Source organism: Nannospalax galili, unplaced genomic scaffold, assembly GCF_000622305.1.
Source record: "Nannospalax galili isolate Female #2095 unplaced genomic scaffold, S.galili_v1.0 scaffold186, whole genome shotgun sequence".
NCBI lineage: Eukaryota > Metazoa > Chordata > Mammalia > Rodentia > Spalacidae > Nannospalax > Nannospalax galili.
Genome location: NW_008358774.1, coordinates 8,524,715 through 8,540,780, shown reverse-complemented (window position 1 = coordinate 8,540,780; position 16,066 = coordinate 8,524,715). Strand labels below are relative to the sequence as shown.

Here is a 16,066-nt window from a genome sequence, read left to right as displayed (position 1 = left end):
CACAAAGCCTAATAGGAAATACTACTAAAGCTGGGGTTTCATACTAGTTTTTTTTTTCCTGACCCATATACACAGGCTCTTTTCATTATTCTTATTTCATCCACAACATTTCAGAGTGACCACAAAAGGGTAACAAAGTAAAACAGAAAATACAACACTTAAAGTAATCCTTCATGGTAAAAGATTAGACTTCGTTAGATTATGCTACTGAGACAACCCTTTCCAAGTTGTTTTTTTGGTTTTTGGTTTTTGTCTTTTTGAGACAGAGTCTCCCTGTAGCTCCAGCTGTCCTGGAACTCACTATGTAGACCAGGCTGGCCTTGAACTCACAGAGATCCGCCTACCTCTGCCTCCCAAGTGCTGGGATTAAAGGCATGCACCACCATGCTGGGCTCCAAGTTTCTTAGTAAACTTGGGAACCTGATAAACAAATTTTGCAAAATACATAATACAAAAATGACAGAGGTCCTATAGCATTACAATATTTTTAAAATCACTAATAATGTGTATATCGGCAGATAAATTATTGCTGGATTGTTAGTCATACATATGGGTTGGAAAGTGAGTCCTTTGTGTACCGTCTCCCAAACAGAGATACTGCGAGGATAGGCCCAGATGGTCCATTCTTGTTCATCAAATGACCGTCTTCTAGCACCTAGAGAAAAAGTGGGAACAATACAGTGAACTTTATTAAAGCACACATTGCAAAGAGATTAAACTTCTGCAACCAAGCCAGGCAGTGTGGCACACTACATTAGTCCCAGCACTCAGGAGGCAGAAGCAGATGGATCAAGTCATGCCTGCTTGCAGAGAGAAGAAAAGACTGGACTGTTAGATGGTCAGCTGCATCAAATGTAATAAAGACTGGAGCTGTTTAAGAGAACCCACCATTGAATTTCAACAATTGAATGTAACCTTTAATGAGAAATCAAAATCAATATCAGCAACAATTTAGTTGGACTAAATATATGCAAGATAATCAGGAACTAAAAGAAGTAAACATCATACTTGTCCCTCAAGAAATGTAGAAGTAAGGCTGGAACGATGACTCAGCAATTAAGAGGACTTGCTGCTCTTGTAAACCACCCACGTTGAGCAGCTCAGAAGCATCTGTAACTCTAGCTCCAGGAGATCCAGTATGCTCTCTAGCCTTTACAGTCATCTACACACATGTGGCATATGCAAACACAGATACACACACACACACACACACACACACACACATGATTAAAAATAAAATCAATCTAAAAAGCAGAAATGTAAAAGTTAGTTGTGAAACTGAGCAGATGCTAAACATAAAGTAATTGTATATTATATGTAATATAGTATAGATATTCTTCCCTATTACTATAGTAGGAAAGATAACAGCTAAGTGTTCAAGAGGTCTCAGAAGAAAAGCCTGACTGGTTTGCTTCCCATAGCAGCACACAATCTGGAGAAGGAAGTTAGGAAACTCTTCTTAGAGCTATATGGCAGAAACAGTGGGAGAAGTGGAAATCTGAGCAGCAGAGGGGTGTATGGGGCAATAAGCAATTGTGGGAGGTCTATGCAATGTGTTTTCCTGGTGTAGTTTGGTTATAACAAACCATATACTGAGGCCAGTGAGACACAGGTTTGCAAGAACAGATTGCTAAATTTCTAGAAACTTGGATAGATGAGTGTTAAGCCACCTGTTGTCAGCTTCCCATTACTATAACAAAATACCCATGATAAATTGTTTAAAAGGGTTTTTTTTTTAATCACAATTTTGAAGGCTCCAGGCCAAGATTAGGAGGAGAGATGATACATCACAGCAGGAATATATAGTGAGCTAAAACTTCTTATGAAAAAAACAGGAAGCAAAGAGGAAGAAGAGGCTAGGGTCCCACAATCCCCTACAAAGGCATGCCCCTCATGACTTAAGGACCTCCCAACAGGCCTCACCTATTAAAGTCTCATGATCTCCCAGTAATATCTGAGGACCAAGTCTTTAACACACAGACCTTTGGAGGACACCTGAGTGAACTGTAACAGCAGTGTTATTGAAACTGATCGTGTCTGAATATCTGCATAATGAAAACTTGAGATTTCTTCCTATTTTTCATTAGATAGCAAGCTGTTAAAATGCAATCCACCACTGGCAACTGTTCAAGATTAGTGAATAAGAGAACTAGCCACCCAGGCAGAAGTAGGTAAGAATCCATTTGTGAAAGGCACAGATGACCAAATCTGCTGAAGATATAGAGAATTCTCTGAGGGAAGTATTGTGTATAAAGCGATTGAATAACAACAGAGGGAAACAGGAACAGACAATAGACTGAACAAGAATAAAAGAAAACAGCCTCCCAGAACTCAGGATCTCTGTGAGATCGAGGCCAGCCTGATCTACATAGCAAGTTCCAGACCAGCTGGGGCTCAGGGAGAATGTGCCTTTATGAGCGTTATTAGATCTGCTCCTAGCCAAATCTCTGAGGTAGGTCTTCTCTCCTATATGTGACTTTTTAAAAAGTGTCATAACTAGTTACTGGCTGAGATTAGCCTATGCTTCAGAAAACACACCAGAGTTACCCCAAAGTGCTAGTTGAGCAGGACATTGCAACACTTGTGGTCACAGAGACACTCCATCCACCTCTTATAAAACCACTGAGTGAGGGAGAAAATATACAATAGGGGTTTTGAAGTGTCTGTGTTCCCCTAAAATGGCTAGTAAATGTTTGCAGAGGGAGTGTTTATCATTCAGTGGAACTGAGAAAATTCACATGAAGACATTGAGAAGCATGGATTTGTCATTTATAATATTACAACTGGCCTTTTTAAAAATACTGCTAACCAAAGGATCATGTTCCGAAAGAACTAAAATAAGCAAATAAAGCAATAAAGAATTGGTTAGTTTGGCTGTTCTTAGAGAAAGTAGATCCTGATCCTATATGGCCTTCATAACCGCAACTTTAAGGAAAAACACACTGCCTCGGGCTGCCTTGCCTCCCTAGACATCTTTCCCATAAATGTCCAACCCTTGCTTTAATTCTGTATTCATAAAACAAAAGATTTGATCTATGTTTTAGGTTTGGTCCCAAAAGATTTTCCTTTTGGAGAACCTTAAGATGCTAGCTCTTTGTTCTCCAGCTAAGTGATCTATTTTCAAAGGTAACTTTTGTGGACTGTTTTATCTATTCCATTAGTTTTCTGAAACCTTGATGAACTTAATAGAAAGTATGCCCCTTTGAATCTGCACTTGTAAAACAGAGACTTGGTGCACTCAGACTGTGGTGTTCCCTTCAGGGAGTTGCTACAAAGACCCAGCTGCAGTAGCAAAGTGCCTTCTTTATTGCTTTTTGGTCCAGCACTGTCTCTCTGGTTTCCTCTTTCTCAAAATGAACTTGAGTAGGCGAGACAAGATTCCAATGACAACTAACTGAAAGTACTTACTTTAGAGGATAGGTGCCAACTTCTTTTCTCCTTCCTCCCAGTCAAGTATCCGGAGCCAGAGATGAGACAGCCTGACCCCCAGAGAACCACTAGGACTAGAACCCAGGCAAATAAAGATGATGAGTTAAGAACTTAACCATTGACTCTCTTGTACCATTCTCTAACTGTTGCCTACTATCTGAATCACCTGGGAGAAAAGCTAAAACAAATAAGGTAACTGTGGACTACATTCTTTTACCCTAAAATTTCTCTCAGCTATCCCCATCAAACTTCTTCCAATACTACTTTGACATGGTTCAGAGTCATAGTGAACCTTTAACCTAGTCTGGGAAATACTAGCATGTTTTAGTCCATCTCTCTTAAAAAGTGACTTCATGAAGTTAATGTTCAATCTACTCCAAGGAAACTCCCCAGAAAGATTTCTACAAGTACGTGGCATCATAACATGTAAAAATGTCAAAATAACACTCAGAAAATCGTGCCATGTGCTCTGTTAACAGAAGTCTGACAGGGTGTAGCTCAGAGATGGCAAGAGCTTGTACCTTTCTAAGCTTACCTGTATGGCACTGTTTTTCCTCTTGCTTCCTTGAAGTGACCTCAAAGGCTTTTAGTTCATCTGTGCCTATTTCTACCGACCTAGCTTCATCTGAACTATTTATTGCAGCTTAACTCTAGACTCCCCACTTGAGATCTGATCTTGACTTTCTATAACTGGCAGTTAAGCTTTCCTTCTAGTCTCAACTTGATCTAGAGCTTCTCCCTAGACAGGATCCAGGTTTCACAGACTTAAGGATGAACTGTAGATTAAACTCTTGGCTTTGCAGAATAAATTGTTACTCTCCTAAAATCATTTTTCCAAAATATGATATTTTCCAGTCAGATAATGCGTATACACAGACACAGGGCCAGAAGCAACCTGTAAGTTTAAACACTCCCTTGCTCGAAACTCTGGATGATTTATCTTAGATTCTAATTTCCTTTTATAAGACAGGCAATGATACTAGTGACAGGAGTCCTGCTATTGTTTGCCGTATGCTCTGTGCAGTCCAGAGAACAAAAGCCATGTCTTTGGTTTTGAATGAGTGTATCTAAGAATATAATAAGCAAAGTAAAAGAATAAATGGCAAGAAGCAGATAGAGAGAAGCAACAAACAGCAAAATATCATCAAATCAGGCATTAACAAACATTCAGCAGATAGTGACTGGGGAAGCCCCTTTGAAGCAGTCAGCTGGAGTTCCCAATAGAGTCTATAAACAGAACAGAGTATTCCCTTGAATGAGGCTTCCAACTAAAAGACCAAACAGCAGAAGATAGAAAGCATCATCAAACTGGGTGCTCATAACATCAAGCAGAAACTGACTAGGCAAGTTGAGGCAGAGAGCTGGAGTTCCTGATCGAGCTTTCCCTCCATGGATGAGCTTCCCTGGCTGAACGCCCAGCTTCCTTCCCCAGCTATAGGTTCTTTCGTATCATGGGATAAGCAATAGTAGCTCTGATAGAAATGGTTCACTTGCTAGGTGTTCTCAAGGGCACGTTTTCAATCTTGGGCTGTTTTGCTGGTCTCTTTCTTCCAAGTCACAGAATTGGGGGTAGGGACAGCCCATCCGCAGACAAAGGCTTTAGAGGACACTTTTGAGTTAAACATGGTTGGGTCTGAATGAGGGGGACACCTCACTTCCAGATTCCCAGGGAGTTCAAACAGTACATGACAATTTACTAATATAATGTACTTTACACTTGACCCTTAAATTGTTTTATGTTGCTTATAACTCACTGGAAGCAGAATTGCGCTACAATTTGTGAAATAATTATCTAATTTTCAGTTGTCCATACATTTGGCAAAGGAAAATTAAAATCTGTATACAAAACTCCTTTGATAATAGTGATTCATAGGTTATGGGCATGTTATTATGCTACTTCAATGAATGCCATTACTTTAGAATGAATTGCTATAAATTACAAAAACAGCCACAGGATTTCCCCTTCTTTCATCCATAGCCTCTTGCTATGTGATTTTGTAGCTCTTCCCCTGAGAGGTCTTAGTCATTTCTTTCTCTACAATTTGAATGTGCATCACTTACATAATTTGCTGTGATGGGTAAGATGTTCGTAAATGTTAAAGCAGAGGCTGAAAAAGAGCCTGCCTGTTTTGGCTTTTTCTTTTGATGCACTTCGAATCATTGACTGAAACTGCGAATAAGTTCACATTTGGTGACAGATGAGATGCCACAAGGAGAGATCTCCCTAGTGATCCCAGCTGTCTAAGACAAAGCCAGTATAAATCCATCTGCTCCAACCAAGCTTGAACTATTGAACACCAGGAGCCCAGTCTAAAGTGGCTAAACCCACGCAGACCAAATAAACAGCCTTGAGATATTCGGTTCAAATTGCCAAACCACAAAACCAGGACTGAAAGCTGGGACGTATTTAAAGTCAGTAAGATTTGAGTAAGTTTACTACATAGCAAAAGTTAACACAGTTGCCATAACAGCTTCTATAGCCTGTTCTACTTGGCTTCATAAAACAAAGAAGATAAAAATAATCTTTAAATCCTCTTACCTCAATTTTTCCAGGTGACAGATGAATTTTAGAAAGCAGCAGTTCAGGAAAAACATTTTCTGTTTCAAATGTACCACTGAGGGAGAACATTTCAAAGGTCGTAGAGGCAGTTTCTACCGGCTGCCCACAAGTTGTCAGATTAGTAGTTTTTCACTTCAGCATTGTGCCTCCCTGTGGAAAACAGACAACAGGTGTAGAAGAAACACAAGGCCTCACAGTTCAGCTTCTCACACTAGAACTGGTGACCTGCACAAGATTAAGTCGGCCAAAATGTTGGCACAGATGGCTTAGTACATGATCACCAGCCCTCACCCTTTCTGAAGAGCTCTTGGCAGTTGATGTAGCGTTTCTGGGGGGAGAGAGAATCACTCTTTTTTGAGAATATGGCTGATAAGCTCTTATGCTCCAGTGCATGACCCCACATCCACGCACATATGGGTGGCACTAACTAGACTTAATGGTTTTGTTTTTTTGATTTTGTTTTTTTAATGACATGAAGTGGGGAGGGAGATGCATTGAAGGGAGTATGGGGGAAGTTGGAGGTGAGAAGTGGGGCATATGCATGATTATATTTTTATGTGTGAAATTCTCAATAGTAAAGAAAAAAAAAATTTAAAGTTTGCATCCTAAGAATTTGCCATTTGAAGGTGAGAAGACAAGGACATCTGAGTGGCAGAACTAGGATTAAGGTGTCATTCCTGCTCATTGTTGGTTTAACAAATGAAGATGTTTATGCTAATCTACTTAAGAAATACTTCTTTAATTTTATCACCATATGCAAATTAGGACAGTGGTCATAGAGAAAGTCATCATGATGTGGTGGTTTGAATGAAAATGTCCCCCATAGGCTCCAAGTATTTGGACATTTTGTCCCCAGATGGTGGTGCTGTTTTGGGAGGTCTTAGAAGGTGTGGCTACCCTGGAGGAAGCACATCACTGGGGGTGGGCTTAGAGAGTTCTTAAGCCTTGCCAGATCTCCAGTTACTCTCTTGCTTCCTGTGCCTGCTAGAAGATGTAGAGCCTAGCTTCCACTCCTCCTCCAGCCACCTCTAGCCACCATGCCTCCCGCCATGACAAACTGTAATTCCCCTGGAACATAAGCTCAAATAAACATTTCCTTTTATAAGTTGCTTTGGTCAGTGTTTCTATCACAGCAACAGAAAAGTAACTAATACAATGATCAAGAAATTTTTTCAACATCCTCAAAGCCAGATTTTAGATTATATTTGTCCCAATTGCAAATTTCAAATACCATATTTGATTAATTCCTGTGTGTGTGTGTGTGTGTACATATGTTAACTATGGAGTCTTGCCTAGCAAAAGCATTTGGTTTACTGAAACAAATATGACAAATTAACTAAGACCTTACGAACACTGTAACTTAAGCCAAGTTTACCTCCCAATACTCTCTTCTTGAGCCATGAAGTCCTTCAAAATCTCCCAGAACATAAACTTCATGATCATCTTTTCCTAACATTCTATAGCTTAAATGACAACATAATTCTTTTTGACAGACTGTAAAATTTTCTGCATTTTCAAAAAGTCCTGTGAAATTGAATTGATCCCAGTAAATAAATCCACCAAAATGTTTCTTTTGTACTGGGAATGGTTTGATAGTGGTAGCATAGGCACTCCAAGTCACAGCTGCTAGGTATTCAGGAGAGGTGGGAGGATCTGAGTCCAACTCTGCAAGGAGCATCTTTCCCAATCCTGTTTCCATATCGTAATGGTACACTTTGGGAGACTGTGGTGCGTAGATACCACTCCCTGCAAGTGAAAAACAAATCTTTGAAAATAATAACATACACCCAGGCACACGCCCATGCGTATAAACAACACTGCCAACTTCAGAATCAGACGTGTGATCATATCATCATATTAGTGACAAGGAGGCATGCAGGCCTCCATTCACCATTAACACCTAACAGCTTCTCCTATGCTCTGTTGGAAAAGGTTAAATGTCTGATGGTAATATTTCAAATAAAATTTGATTATAACAGCATTATTTATTAGCATGATGGAAATCTAAGCCAAATATAAAAATCATTATATTCAGGATCCAGAAAGGTGGACAACAGTAATACAAACTTCCCTCCTGCTCCCTGCAGTGGTGGTATTCAAATATAGCCAAATGTTCTTCAACACTTCTCTTTCCAATAAGAGGATCTAATTCCTTTCCCCTGGATTTGGTGACTCACTTCTAATGACTAGAACACAGTAGAAGTGATAGTGACAACTGATCACTAATGACCTTCTCCCTCAATCCCTCCTTCCCTCTCTGGCTCTGACTCTCTCCCTTCTGGAGGAAGTGGGCTGCCATATCACTGTACAGTAGTCCTATGGAAAGGACTCCTATCAGTAGCAACTGAGCAACTGAGAGTTCTTGCCAACTGTCCTGGAAGCAGATCCACTTCCAGATGATGCCAGCTAACCTAGACAACAGCTTGTACAATCTGAGAGCTAGCTTCAGTCACTCTCAAATTCCTGAAGAACATAACCCATGGGACAACAGACACTTTTTAGTTTAAGACATGCTTACTTATAAGTTTTAGGGGACATGGCAACATAGAAATACTACAGTCTTCTGCCTTTGCCAGTTTAGAGCATGGCACTGTTCAGTTCCCTGCTTGCCTGCTTGCTAACTAGTAGCTTTGGTATATTTTCTCTGTGTCTCTATCTTCTAATCTGTAAGTTGGGATGTTAATATCCATTATATAGAGTTGTAATGACACATTAACTAACATACATAAACGTTTTAACATGACCACAAATACTATAACCAAGCATTGCCTTTCTTCTCTCGCTTTTCTTTCTTACTTTGTGTGTGTGTGTGAGATAGGATAGAAAACAATGAAGATCTTAAATTTTAAAAAATGAATACAGATGACATCTGAGACATTAATTTCTCTGTGCTTAGGTGTATGTGTCACGGGCTTCACCTGGTTGTGAATTACCTGTCATATTTAGGCTGGCATGATGCAGGTTAGATGCAAGAAGATTCATTCTCATTCCCAATGCACATGCTGAATGGAATTCAATGGCTGTCAAAAGGAGCAATACATTCATCCAAGCCATGGGGAACAGTATGGTGTCCACTTAAAGCTCTTTCACCAGGGTCACAGCAGGGTCATGGAAGAATATATCAAAGCATGTGAAAATGCCAAACTTTCCAAATGTGGTGTTGAAAATCACCAGCTATGGCTTCTCAGGGACATCAAACTGAGGCTGCAAGTAGAGATGGTACTATAATCAAAGCATAAACTACAGGTCATGGCTCATAAAAATCTTCCAAATGCAGGGAAGGATTGGATTGTGGTCAACAGCAGGAAATCACCTAGGAAAGAATGAATCTGGCAGTTGAAAGTAAATTTCCAAGGAAAATGTAAAGGAATAAACAACATACGTCTAGAGTGCCCTCTCTCTCTCTCTCTCTCTCTCTCTCTCTCTCTCTCTCTCTCTCATCTCTCCCTCCGTCCCCCTGTGTGTGTGACTCCAAATATCTCTCCATGTACCAGCCCATAAAACTACAAACTTCTTAAAAGCTTGAAATTCTTGAAATCCCTGATACTTAGAAACATAACAGATACGTAGCAAATCTTTGAGTCCTGTTATCTAGTATTATACTCAAAGTAACCTCAGTTACTCTTGCCAAGCTTTGAAAAAGAATGTTCAGTATAATTCTCCCTGATTCTTTTGAGGTAAACTACAAGACTAACTTTGTACAATATAACAATCAGGGTCAGCAGCTAATAAAATGGTCTGCAGTGCAGAGAATGCTAAGGGTTGAGAATGAAATGATTAAGACCTCTCTAAATTTATTTTCTAATAAATAAAAATAAAGAAATTAGAGGCTGGAGGGATGGTTCATCAGTTAAGAGCACTGACTGTTCTTGTAGAAGACCCAGGCTCAAATACCAGCACCAACATGGTGGCTAACAACCATCAGTAAAAGAGGGAATTCGATGCCCTCTTTTGTCCTCCAAGGGCACTACAGGACATGAGTGCACTTACACACATGTAGACATAACCTCATACACATAAAATAAAAGTAAATAAATTTTAAATAATAAAGAAATTGAACTTTACAAGTATCTTAAGAATTGAGTGATATTGGATGTTGAGATTCACATCTGTAATCTCAGCTCTTGGGAAATGAAACAAGAAAATCAAGAATCCAAGGTCACCCTCAGTTATATAACAAGTCCTACATAAATGAGATCCTGCCTCAAAAAAATAAAATAAAATAAAAGAATTGAGCAAGAGTGATGCTTCTGTCTGGTCAGACCTATACGTAAGAGGCCTATGGCACCCTGAGAGAAGAATGAGTGCCTCTCAACTTAAGATGACTGCAGAGTCCTCACAAGTTTGTCCACATTAGTGTAGTGGCCTATCCTGCAGTTTAGCTGGACCTGGTTAAGTGGTTGACCAACTATGTAACCACTGCTAATGAAGTCAAGATCTACAAAATGGAAGGGAAATGCAAAGTAAATGGCAAAAGTATTAAAATGCAATAAAATTAATATTGCTAATGAAAAACATATCCCAAACAAAAAATAGAGGGATGGACATTCTCTTCCTAGTATGAGACATACTTGAGAAGAAAATGGAGGTAATGAAGAAAACAAAAATTTTAAATGTACTGATAAAACTTATTTATTATATACAAAATGTACTGTCAAAATGAACTGTTTAAGCTCACATGACTATGAAAAAAGTTTTGAATTTTTTTTTTATTATTTGAGACAGGGTCTCATTATGCAACCTTGGCTGGCCTGGACTTCACTATATAGACCAGGCTTATTCACTATGTGGCCTCAGACTCACAGAGATCTATCTGCCTGCCTCTGTCTTCAGAGTGCTGGGATTAAACACATGTACCACCACATCCGTCCAAAACATTTTTTCTGTGTATAAACACATGAATGCTCTTGGAACCAGAATAGAGTGTCAGATCCCCTGGGTCTGGCATTAAAGGTAGTTGTTAACTGCCTGATATGGGTGCTGGGAAGCCAACTTGGGTCCTCTGTAAAAGCAGCAAGCACTCTTAAACACTGAGCCATCTTTCCAAGCCCCATGCAGTCCCCATATTTATAAACATACAAATTGATATACATATATTGAAGACTTATGGTAATTGTTTTTCCACTAGAGGCATTTGATTATCAAAGCCATTTGAAAATCATTTCATATTATTCTTTATTAATTTTTCCTTTTTTATTAATTTTTCACAGAGTTTCATGTAGACCAGGCTAGCCTTGAACTCATTATGTAGCTGAGAATGATCTTGAACTTCTTCCTGCCTCACTTCCCAAGTGCTGGGATTACAGGCTGATAAGCATGTCCCATTGTGATTGTGGTCAGTTCATGTTTATGTTAGGTGGTTTTTTTTGTTTTTTTTTTTTTGGTCTTTTTTTTGAGATAGGGTCCCCAGTAGCCCCAGCTGGCCTAGAACTCACTATGTAGACCAGGCTGGCCCTAAACTCACAGAGATCCACCTGCCTCTGCCTCCTGAGTGTTGGGATTAAAGGTGTGCACCACCACACCAGGTGATTGTTTATGTTTTTAATTTTTTAAAATGTTTTCTTTATTAATATTTTATTGAGCTTTTAATTTTTTCTTATTTTTTATTTAATAATCACAGATTAGAAGAAGCATTTCATTACAGCTTTAAGATATTCAGTAACAATTTCCAGAGCAAGGATATATCTCTTTCGAAAGTGCCTGTAAATTTTAAGGTTCACAGTTGAATTAATAAAATTATACAATATTGAACTCAGTATAAACCCTGTAAGACATAAAATTGAGTGAGTTTTTACCCTTTAAAGATCTCCATTTCATTTTAAAATATGTTGCTTCCTACATTTTTAATGCTACTAATGCTTAGATATTGGCACATGTGTCTTTAACCTCTATGTATCTGATTTTTACTAGTCACAGTCAGTTACACTTGGATCCAACCTGAGTATGGATATAAAGTCATCAGGTAGATTTCAATAGTAATGTTTATCACTTTTACTGACTAACATGAAGTAAATTTTTATGCTTCCTCCTCAATTATGTCTTTTTAAAAAAAATTGTTGATTTTTTTGTGTGTATATCACACAGAGCATCCCACCCAATCTTGTTCATCTATATACCCACTTCCCAAATGGCACCCTCCCACACCCCACACACACACTGGAGACCATATACTCAGTCATCACTGTTACTGTCCACTATGTTGCCAGTGACCCCAGCCATTCCCCAGTGCTTGTCTAGCTGCCTAGTCAGCCTATCTGGAGGTCTTTGTTTTAGGAGGGTCAGCTGTTCCTCATCTAGTAGCAAACAATTGTCAATATTCCTTTAGATAAGATTGGGGTCTGCTGTTCATTTCCCAGTTCTCTGCTGGATTACTGCCTGGGAGTCTTTTGGGCCACCCTGGCTAAGAGCACAAAGGAAGGTATCTCCTGTCTGGCATTGTTGCTTGTTATGTAGCCTTTAGCTATACATATGGACTTTTAAAAATTATGTTGACCCCATTAATCTTTGGTTATACTTTTCTTTTGGGTGTTTAAGACCCTACAATTGGCCCAGTTGGCCCAGATAAACCAATTTATTTTTACTCTTAAGGTCATTTGAGGATCTGTTCTCAGGGGTAACATGGGCTTGGGAGGAGCCCCTGGCTCCACTCTTTTATCAGTTACATCTATGTGAAGATAAGTCAAAGGTCCTGCTCGATCATGGCTGGCTTTGCTTGGAAGCATGGAGGAAATGTTTCCTCTGTATTGACCCTCCTCTTTGGACTGGACACTGGATTGGGTCCATCTGGTGAGGTCTCCATGGCCTCCATGATCAAGAGGACAAGTGACTCACCACAGTTACAGGACATTTTGAGAGATACTCATAGTCCCCTGGAACTTAGTCAACCTAGGAAGGAAAGGAGCAAAAGCTGTCCTTTATGTCCCTCTATCTAAATTAGTATTGGCCTCATAGTGTGGCTGTTAAACATTCAAGAACATTAGTTCCACCAGTCTGGTGCTTTTAATTACCCTGTTTCATGTAGATAAAGCTTGGGCAAAGACCAAACACTCTCAGATAAACTTTGCCTAGACATATATTACATTCTTTGATCTGGTTGTATGTATAATTTGTCAGTAGGTTCTTGGACTAATATTGTTCCCTCTGGTGTTTTTTAAACCAGCTAGGCATTATTTATCTCTCACATTGTGTAACCTTTCCACCATGGTTTCCCAATTTAAGGTGCCCCTGTTTTGCCCATTTCTCCCTTAATAATACCCATCATCTATGGTCTCACCTCTCTTGAGCTCCTTCTATCCCTTTATCCTCTAGGTTCATTGTATGACCTTTCCTCCCCCCCCCTAAAATAACACCATTTTTATACATATATCCCTTATTAACACCTGTTTTCTACTGTTCTTCTCTTTCAGATTCTTTCTTTTCCAAACCTCCCTGGTTTCTTTAATTATCCAGGTCCCTGTAGTTATGTCTGGATATATACTCACTTATAAGGATTTGGTGCTAGGATCTACATATGAAGGAGAACATACGTCATATTTTTTCCAGAGGCTGTGTTACTTCACTTAGTATAACAGTTTCTAGTTCCATCCATTTACCTGCAAATTTCATGATTTCATCTTTCTTTACTGCTCAGTAAAATTCCATCATATAAATGAACCACATTTTCATTATCCATTCAGCAGTTAAGGGACACTTAGGTTGCATCCATCTCTTAGCTATTGTGAAAAGAGCAGCAACAAACATGGATGTACAAGTGTCTCTCCAATAGGATGAGTTCTTTGAGTGTATGCCAAGGAGTGGTATAACTGGGTCAAATGGTAGATTCATTTGTAGTTTTTTAAGAGTTCTCCATAATGCTTTCTTTAGGAGGTGAACAATTTTGCAGTCCCACCAACAGTGGATGAGTGTTCCCCTTTTCCCACATCAGCTGCAACATTTGGTATCATTTGTTCTCTTGATCTTAACCAGTCTGACTGGGGTTAGATGAAATCTTAAAGTGGTTTTAATTTGCATTTCCCTAATTAAGAGTGATGTTGAGCACCTTTAAAGATGTTTCTTAGCTGTCTTTATTTCTTCTTTTGAGAACTTTCTGTTCAGTTCCTTAAGCCCATTTTTAATTGGGTTACTTCCTCAATTCTTTGTTTTTTGAGTTTGTTATATATTCTGGATGTTAAACCTCTGTCAGATGTGTTCCTGGTGAAGATTTTCTCCGGTTCTGTGGGTTTTCACTTCACTTCCTTGATCGCTTCTTTTGATGTACAGAAGCTTTTTAGTTTAATGAGGCCCCATTTGTTGATTCTTGATGTTGTTTCCCAAGCAATTGATGTCCAGTTTAGAAAATCCTTTCCTACACCTATATCTTGTAGGTTTTTCCCAATGTTTTCTTCTAACAGTTTCAGAGTTTCAGGCTTTACATTGAGGTCTTTGATCCATTTGGAATTGACTTTCATGCAGGGTGAAAGATAGGGGTTTAGTTTCATTCTTCTACAGGTGGAGATCCAGTTTTGCCAGCACCATTTGCTGAACATGCTGTCTTTCCTCCAGTGAATATTCTTGGCCCCTTTGTCAAGGCCCCTTTGTCAAATATCAGCTGGCTGAAATTGCATGTACTCATATTTGGTACTTCAATTTTGTTCCATTGATCTATGGGTCTATTTTTTTGCCAGTACCATTTTGTTTTTATGACTATAGCTCTGTAATACAGTTTAAAATCTGATATAGTAATTCCCCCAGCATTGCTCTTAGTGCTCAGGGTTTCTTTATGTGCTTTTGTGCTTCTATATGAATCGTAGGATTTTTTTTCCAATTCTGTGAAAAATGTCATGGGGATTTTGGTTGGCATTGCATTGAATCTTTAAATGGCTTTTGGTAGGATTGCCATTTTCACAATATTAATTCTTCCAATCCATGAGCATGGAAAGTCCTTCCATCTTCTGATGTCTTCCTCAATCTCTTTCTTTAAAGATTTGAAATTTTCATTGTAGAGGTCTTTAATGTCTTTGGTCAGGTTTATTTTCAGATATTTTATTTTTTTAGCAACTATTGTGAAGGGGCATGTTTCCATGTACTATTTCAATGATTGCTTGTTATTGGTATATAGAAAGGCTACAGACTTTTGTAGATTAATTTTATAACCTGCTACTTTATTGAATAAGTTAAAAATTTTAGGAGTTTGCTCATGGAATTTTTGGCGTCTACTAGATATAATATGTGGTCACTGCCAGACGCAGCCGCTCCTTTGTTCTCATGGGCATCGAGGCTGCTCCTCCGCTTGCCCTGTGCTGAGGCCACTCTTCTGCTCGCCTGGTGCTGAGGCAGCTCTTCTGCTTGCCCTGTGCTGCCTCCTTGCCCTGGGCTGAGGCCACTCTTCTGCTTGCCCTGTTCTGCCTCCTGTCATCGCTGCTTCTGCCCAGTACCCGACCCCAGGGCTGGTGAAGAGACTGTGTCAGCAGAGCTGCATTCAGACACAGGAGACCAGGTTCAGTGACACAGGTCTGCTTTATTGCAGGAAGGTACAAGCTTATATAGGGTTGGTCGTCCAATCAAAGGACAGCAAGTAGGGTATCTTATTAGCATCATCCTATTAGCATAACAGACTTAACGTCCTATCACAGAAGGTAGGATGCCTCATTAGCATACTGGGTTTCAGATTACAGAGACTGAATTCCTGGAAACCATGTGACCCTGACAGTTGCAATATCACCCTAGGCTCAAGCCTGTCTCCCACAATAATATATCATCTGCAAAAAGGGAAAATTTGATCCCTTCATTTACAATCACTACTGCTTTAATTTCCTTCTCTTGTCTTATTGCTCTTGCAAGAGTTTCAAGCACTATGTTAAAGAGGAGTGGAGATAATGGACAGCCTTGTCCGGCTCCTGATTTCAATGGGAATGCTTCCAGTTTTTCTCCGTTTAGGATGATGTTGGCTGTGGGTTTGTTATATACGGCTTTAATTATGTTGAGGTATGTTCCCTCCAGTCCAATTTCCTCTAGGACTTTGAACATAAATTCATATTGAATTTTGTCAAAGGCCTTCTCTGCATCTATTGAGATGACCATGTGGTTCTTGTCTTTGAG

General features: G+C 39.3%; 1 protein-coding gene across 1 annotated transcript in view; it reads right to left on the bottom strand.

The window, feature by feature from the left end:
- Nucleotides 1–476: 476 nt before the first annotated feature.
- Nucleotides 477–16,066, bottom strand: part of LOC103724951 (vascular non-inflammatory molecule 2) — a 24,013-nt gene continuing 8,423 nt past the window's right edge. Inside the window, 5 exon segments of the mRNA XM_008822136.2 lie at nucleotides 477–548; nucleotides 551–655; nucleotides 5,969–6,139; nucleotides 7,365–7,735; nucleotides 8,923–9,211. Coding sequence (XP_008820358.1) covers nucleotides 477–548; nucleotides 551–655; nucleotides 5,969–6,139; nucleotides 7,365–7,735; nucleotides 8,923–9,211 — 1,008 coding nt within the window.